The sequence below is a fragment of the Phalaenopsis equestris genome, unplaced genomic scaffold, assembly GCF_001263595.1.
Source record: "Phalaenopsis equestris unplaced genomic scaffold, ASM126359v1 Scaffold000302, whole genome shotgun sequence".
Lineage (NCBI taxonomy): Eukaryota > Viridiplantae > Streptophyta > Magnoliopsida > Asparagales > Orchidaceae > Phalaenopsis > Phalaenopsis equestris.
In genome coordinates this window covers 471,920-480,223 of record NW_018164744.1, presented here as the reverse complement: position 1 = coordinate 480,223, position 8,304 = coordinate 471,920, and the positions used below count along the sequence as shown (strand labels likewise).

Genomic DNA, 8,304 nt, shown 5'->3' with positions numbered 1-8,304 from the left:
TAATTAATGGGTTCTCCAAGGGCAAAAAGAGGAGCTATCCAAAGTGGTGGGAGTGAGTGAAGTGCCTAAAGAGAAAAGCAAATAGAAAGATCTACATCTCTAGCGTCAAAGAGCTATGTTTTTTTCTTGTTCTTTAAAAAAACCAAAAAAAAAAAACTCCGAGTCGACAGACTTATCTATGTATATTTATGCATCGTATAATTCTTCTTTGCAAATAAATCTCTCTCTTGAATCAAATGAATGATTTGAAGAAGAGAAGAATAAAAAAAAAATAGGATATATGGTGAAAATAGACAAATAAATTTTGAAAAGAAACATAGAAGACTTATGTATAGATAATTCTCGTGTGATAGGTCAAAAGTATATGTCCGAACAAGTTCAGATCAAAATACCTCAAAATATGGTACCCACAAAAGAAGTCCCTACATAAACCACTCATAACCAAAGAACTAAAAGAACATTGTTATTCTGGGGTCAAGAACACTCCCAAAGGAACATATCTCTTTGGCTAATTACATTAAAGGAGATACTCAAGAATACTCTCAACAAAAGAAGTTTTCCTCACATTATCATAACTTAGTGAAACATGACACCAAAGAATGATTATTTCGTATTTTAATACCCCGATGCTTTCAGACTCTCTCTAAGCCACATGACAGAGGGAGAGTCTCTCACATCCTAATTGGGTTGCGGTTCATCGACATGTAGAATCTACGAAATAACCAAATTGCCTTGACGGGGATATCCCTAAACTTCATAGCTCACCATGTCATAAGGGCAAAAGGTGAATCGTCATATCCTAAATGGGTGGCAGCTCATCAATAATCGGGTTGTCAAGATGATATCAACGAAGTCACAAAAGAACTATGTGGCTCAAAAGAGCTCAACAACAGGAATGGTAGAGTAATCCCTAAGCAGATAGAGGTAGTTGAGTAATGATACCACAGATCTGTCATCTTAAGCCATTAAGACCCCAAGTTTACCTGTTCGTGAAGGTAGTCGACCCAACACAACCGGAAATTCCTAGTCAACAATGTGTGAATTGCGTCGTACAAGGAGACCTCGGTAGCACTAAGGTCAAAAGAAGGAAACTATTGTTCTATGACCTATGAAGGTATACCTCAAAGAGGTGGGACTTATGCCCGCCAAGTAAATGGTGGATATACCTTAAGAAAGAAGGGAAAAGATAAAGTCAAGCTACAAAGTTGAAAAACACTCTCCACAAAGGACTTATACCATGTCTGGGTCAGGGAAGTCTCTAACACCTTAATCACAGTAGAAAACCAATTAAAAATAAATCTATGTCGGGCCAGTTAGATTGAAGAAGAACAAGGGATTCTCCTAGGGACATGCAAATGTGATTCAATTATCTAAAGCAGGCCTAAGTGTGGGGGCCTTGTTAAACATGTTAAGGATATAACCATGCCAAGCAAACTATCTTTAAAACTGGTTTGATGGCCATGCAGAAAAGGAAGTGCAAGTTTTAAAAGTCATGAATACTTTAACCCTAAATTTTAATTAATCTTAATCTTTTATTATTAAGATTTTGCAAATTGTTTAAAATTTGAGGGTCCTTAATGAGCCTAGATTTATTTTTCATGATCAATCCCAGACAAACAACAAACAAAAAGAAACAAAAAAATAAAGCAATCCTAAAACAAAAGTCAAGGCAAACCAAGCAAAATATATAAACAAACTGGTGTCGCTAGATCGGCAAACTCTCTTAAGAAAGCAATAAAGAGAGACAAACTTCTCATATACATATCTGAACCTAATTCTATACAAGAATATAGATTTAAAATTATGATACGGGACACGAGTTACTGCTCCTAGTTCCTGTCATGCGGTTCCAACGCCAAACACATATAAACCTGTGCGCGTGCCTTATCTTTGTACAGACTTGATCCTAAGACTCTATGAAATATATGATAAAAGAAAAATAAATGACTTGACCTACAAAAAACACTAGCACAGGTTAACATGCAACGAATATGAGCCATGTTTGACCAGAGGAGTATGTTGCAACATCTTTAAGAAAAAGTTAGCATATAAATCATGACATTGGCCCTCCCTTATTAAACATGTGGTGTGATATATTTAGCATGGCTCCTAGCATGAAGATCGACCTAATACACTATTACACATGTCCGCACTTAGTAAACACACAAAATAACATACAAAGTGATGCCTAGCTCAGGCAACAAAACCAACAAAAAAACAAAAGCAAAACATTAAAAAAGACTGTCTGCACCCTAATATTAGCATAACACACCATCCAACGAAAAGTTTCATAACCAGCATCCAAGTGCTCAAGGTAAAGTCTCTGGGTATGCATGACTTTAATGTGATAGCCACACTTACCCAAGATCCAAGGGATCTAACATATATCACCCAAGATGGATTTTAAATAGAGTTGGCCTTACATATGGCATAGCTTGTTATTTGCATAATTTTAAAAATAGGATGAATATCATAAATAAAAAAATAAAAAAGTTTTTTATTATTTTAAAGTACGATCATTAAATGCAGGCCTGTAACATGCAAGATGACACAAGTTAGATCCCTTGGATCCTTAGCATAGTCATACTAGTATTGAGACTGATGCTTTGACTCATATTGCTCCTTGAGATCCACTAGGTGAACAATGCTCATTAAAGTATCGTGGCAGACACATGTTCACTCATCTACCGCGTTTGGCTCACTACCAAAGCATGCAGACAAATGCATATGCTAACATACATAAAACAAGGTTCAACACCATGATTACTCAAGAAGGTTATGAGCAAACGTGATGGAAGATCATCAAGCAACATTCAAATTACAGAATGCAAATGTAGATATGTTGTACAGGCAAAGGGCTCAAAGGCTCTAAGGCATAAGCCCTGATTGAGTATACAACGTAAAAAACCTTTTGGTATTCAAGTATGACACCACAAGAGACATAGTGGTATGTCCTTTGTAAAGAAAGCACACCGACATACTAGCATTGTTAGTCGTCATTCATCATTTCTTTTATTTAGGTGTCCACTAAACCTTTGATTATCGTACAACCTACAATAAATAAAAAATCATTGCACCTTCAGAACCTTTATGGTGCACTTTTATCTTTGGGCCACCTCTCATGCATCAAGATGCCCTTTTAATCTTATTTTTTGAATAATAAGGGGAAAATTCATTGTGTTTTCAAGAAAAATTTGCATATGTACCACACAAATCTTTTAAATTTGCATATCTAACACCTGAAATTTTACATTTATACACCTTGGTGCTATAAACCTTTCATCAAATGATGCATTTGACTTTTAAAAAGTTAGTAAAAGTGATATTCATGATGTGATGTTAAAGATCTGAGTGCTATGAATTTAAATATTTCTCTGGATGTTAGATATGTAAAAACATAAGATTATTGTGCCGCGTATGTTAAACGCCCCTAAAAAAGCTACAATGAAAAAAATAACATATAAATGGGTTCTTACGAAGTGCACGAATAAACCATGTTCAACACAATCTCTAAAATAACAATGAAGTTTTCATGACCATGCAAGTTTTCCTCTGTTTGTTCTATTTCTATCTCCCTATTGTCTTGGAGGCTTCCGAGCATTTGGGTAGAAGCAAAATGAGAGAATTAGGGTTCTGTGTTTTGCTTCTCCGAAAATATTGTATGACAGAGATTATTACTCTTTCTCGCTCTTATGACTGAGACAACACCTTGATTAGAATTAGATGTGAATCAACTTTATCAAATCCACCTAATACATATATGCAGATTTATCAAATCCAGTGTGCAACGGCGCGAGCGACGACTGAATAATAAGCCTCATAGTCGGATTTAATAAATTCGGACATACTTCGTAAAAGAGATAGAACACGAGGAAAAAAAAACGGAACGCGTGAAAATACAATTTGATGCACCGTTGGTTGGATTTAATATTCATTTTCTTATGTTTGGTTAGATTTAAGTTAAATCAATCTCTAAATATTATACTAAATCTTTCAAATAAATCCCTTGCATCCATCTCTCTACCTAATTTACTAAATCTCTAATTAGGATTATGTCATCCAAAAAATTGAATTTACATTAATTACACCTAAACCCTGCCTTAAATCATGCTGTCAAACACCCCCTTAAATATTATCTAAGAATAAACTCAAATTTCTTAAAAAATTAAATTCACCGCCAAAGCCATCAAGCATAAAAATAAATAATAATAATAATAATAATAATAATAATAATAATAATAATAATAATAATTGATACACTAATAAATTTTCATCATTCATCATGAATCTCGAGGCAACTTTTTGAGCAAGAAACATTCAAACTTCAATTAAGAGTCATCCAGAGCTCCGATTTCAGTAAACTTATAGTCAAACTGACTGACTCGATGAGACAGACCAAATGATATAAAAAATTATTGAAATCCGAGTAAGATCAAGCTTAGATCAAATCATTAAACCACTATTGGAGGATTTCTGGACACATTAGGAATGTCAAACGGATGTCGAATTTAACGAGTTTATAGTTGAATCGAGTGTCTCGACAAGACGAATCCAACGAGCCCAAGATGGCTCAATTCCGGCATCGCTAAAGCTCTCAAATGTCCATCAAACGTCATCTGATCAAAGGAAGCTCTTCGGACCGTCAGATCAAAATGATTTATATTTGTGCATTAATTGCACGTAAAATTTTATAAATATAGCCTCACGACCCTCAACCCTCACATGATGGAAGAAACTTGAGAGAGAACATGAGGATTTGAGAAGGAGCGCAAGTCCAACATCATCTCTGTCATCGTCGATCGTCGTCGACCACTACCGACCGTCAGTAGCCACCGACGGCGGTCGTTGACCACCGCCAATCACCACTAACCCCCGTCAACCACTGTCGACCATCATCGATTATTGTCAACTACCATCGATCACCGCCGACCTCCGTCGAGCACCGCTGACAGACGCCGTCACTCGATGTTGCAACTTGAAAAATCTAGTAACTATTTCTCGTTTATGGGATAATGGGTCTTTGTTGTTTCCTTTTTATTTAAGTGTGTATTTAATCCTCGTGCAATGTTAAGAAGATAATTCATTATTCTAACACGGCGAATTTTTTAGCACGCATTAATAATAATAAATAAATAAATAAATAAATAAACTATAATATTTTTCCATATAATAAATTACTAGCCTCGTGTGCATTTCATTTGGACGCTATAGCTAAACAGAACAAGTAGATTCGTTTGAAAGCAGAGTGTGTATAACAAAAGCAGGGAAGTATAAATACGGCTATATGAACTTCCTCGCAGCAGGAGTCCGCTTAAGAAGCAAGCCAGCCGGTTATTGTTCGGCGACTACCGGCAATCTTCGAAATCTCTGATCGGGAAATCCATGGCGAAAGCTCACGTATCGATGGATATCGAAAGCGACGGGATCGCCGTTATTGCCTTCTCGAATCCCCCCGTCAACGCGCTCTCTCACGCCGGTAATACTTTATATATCTTTCAGCCATCGCTTTGATCGGAGGGTTTTAGCAGGATCTAGGCTGTGTTTAGCGTCAATTTTGTCAAACGATATCCAATTTCTCCTTCGTTTAGGGTTTAAAGTCTGGATTTAGTGAATCCAGGCGTTGGTTGGATTCAGTAAATTAGATTGAACTCCTCTTCTTCAGACACAGCCGCTTCTCCGGCGAGTTCTCGTCAGTTTTATGTGCTGTTTAGGGATTACCTCAGCTTCCAATAGTAGTTGTGTCGTTGTAATATCCCGTTCTGTTACATGAATATTTCATTAGTTTTATTTATAAAAAATGAAGTGTTATTCGAATATAATATGGTGTTATTCGATTACTTTGTTGGGGTATTGAAATATTCATCTGCTTTACTTGATTTGGGGCTATGTTATTCGACATATTTCTCGTGTTATTTCAATTTTTACTATATTATTGGAATAACATAGCCCCAAATCAAGTAACGCGGGTAAATATTCCAATAACACCATAAAATAATCGAGTAACACCATAAAATACTCAAATAACACTTCATTTTTACAAATAACGCAGATAAATATTCATGTAACGCAACAGGATATTCCTAACTATTGCAATCCGAACGAAGAGCTATGTTCGGAGTCCCGATGTAATATTTTTCCTTAAAAAATTATCTGATCCAGCCTGAATATGCCCGTTGTAATATGTGTCCTGTTATTGGTTTGTTTTTTATTATTATTATAATTTTAGTGTTATTTTACAATATTATTCGAGAGTTTCTGCGGTATTGTTTATTGTGACGTTTCTTCTTCTGTGATGTTATTGCAGCAGTTTTGGCATTAATTCAGTGTTATTGGTGTTGTGAAGTGGTGTTATTCGACAGTAACTGAGGTATTATTGGTGAGGAAACCATTATGTTATCGACATGGTATTTTTTAATGTGACGGTGTTATTTGAAGGAAATAGAGGTATTATTGATAAAAATTTGAAAAACAATTATTTGTATTTTTATTAATTAATTTTCTATTTTCATTTTATTAATAATTCCATATAAAATTCACAGTTAGTATCCTTTATTAATAAATCTATCAAATCAAATATCAAGATAAATATGAGAAAATATTTTAATAGGTTATAAATATAAGAAAATATTTATCTGTAACCTATTAAAACATTTCTTTATATTTATTTCATTATAAGGAAATGAATATTTTAAGGGCCCGTTTGGGGCAGCTTATTAACTGTATGAAAACGCGGCATGGGTGTTTGAAAAAGGTGTTCAGCGCTGCGATTTCATGTCGCTCCGACACACTTCCAAAATTTCGTTAATAGACGGAGAAGCGGGAAAGGGGCTGCGTCCTGCGTCTGCTTAGTATCCTTTATTAATAAATCTATCAAATTAAATATCAAGATAAATATAAGAAAATATTTTAATAGGTTATAAATATAAGAAAATATTTATCTATAACCTATTGGAATTAGGGACTAAACACTGAGATTAGCCAATGATTTTCTATGCACTGTATCAGGGTAGAGAATTAAAATTGCTCCTATTTGGCACAATACATATTATGAACATTTATCTCATCTCATTTTACCATAGCCTCATTGTAGTCGGAAGGATTTGATAATAGCCAAAGAATCTCCGTTACATAAACATAATTAATAGATTAGTATTTAATTTTTAAAATTTTGCATATTTGATTTGATAATAGTTTAGAAATTTAATTTTTATTACATCTCAACAATTGAAATTAGTGACAGTGATTTCAATTGACTTTCTGTGAATTTCCTAGCATATTTGTCATTTCTAATTTAAAACTTTCATGAAGGATCAATATTTGGGGCTTAAATAGAAAGTCCATTATTTCTTGATAACGATACGTATACTTGTGTAGAATCTCATTATTCATTGTTTCTAATATATATATATATATATATATATATATATATATATATATATTACACAAAAGTATAATTGAAGACTTATTGGGATAATTAGAAATGTCAAATATTCTCCAAATCTCACTTGCTTGGTGTTGGGATGAATTGTCTCAATGAAAGAAAATCAATGAGCTCAAGATTATTCGATTTTGAGATCTGAGCTAATTCAGAAACTTAATATATAAAAATCAAATAAGGAGAACATATCAAACTATTTGATTGAATGCCCAAATTTTTTATATTAATGACAATAATAGCACTTTAAAATTTCATAATTTGGCAAAAATAGGTCATACATATACTTATATTAATAAGAAGATTTGTGGTAAAGAAAATTCTTGAACTTGGAGAATATTGGAGTTTTACTTGTAGACGCACTTAATATGAGAAGAGGCAAGAAGATTCCTGAAATATTTCATGAAAAACTTGAGATGAAAAAATCTAAAATGAATTTCTAGATTTAATAACAAAATAAAACAAAAATATAAGTATAAAATTAAAATAAAAAGATTAAAATAAACTTCTTACATGCATTGTAATTAATCACAACATCAAATAACAAGCAATCTATAGCTCGTTACGGGCTCTGAAAATTTGAAACAGCACTAAACTCTTGCGGAGAACTTAATGTGTTAGGTTCAAGATCAAATTTCTAGAAGTCAAATGAATTAAGAGATTTTGCCCTCATTTTGCAAGAACTTTAAGATTTTTGGGTTTGAGGTTTTCCATAAACACAAGCCTCTATGGTTAATTACCCCCTCCTGATTAGGGCTGTCAAAACCGTTCGTTGTTCTCGAACAACTTGTGTTCGGCTCGTCCACTAAGTTAATGAGCCGAATACGAGCAAACATTTGTTCGTTTGTGTTCGACTCGTTTTGGCTCGA

General features: G+C 34.0%; 1 protein-coding gene across 2 annotated transcripts in view; it reads left to right on the top strand.

Moving 5' to 3' along the window:
• The window catches only part of LOC110025557 (peroxisomal fatty acid beta-oxidation multifunctional protein-like), a 51,249-nt gene that overhangs the window by 4,397 nt on the left and 38,548 nt on the right, over nt 1–8,304 (top strand). The window contains exon 1 of one of the 2 annotated variants that reach the window (XM_020726110.1): nt 5,227–5,476. The exons of the other annotated variant lie outside the window; for it this stretch is intronic. Coding sequence (XP_020581769.1) covers nt 5,383–5,476 — 94 coding nt within the window. The 5' untranslated portion in view covers nt 5,227–5,382. Of the gene's footprint in view, nt 1–5,226; nt 5,477–8,304 lie in introns of those variants that run through there. 2 annotated transcript variants of the gene reach the window in all.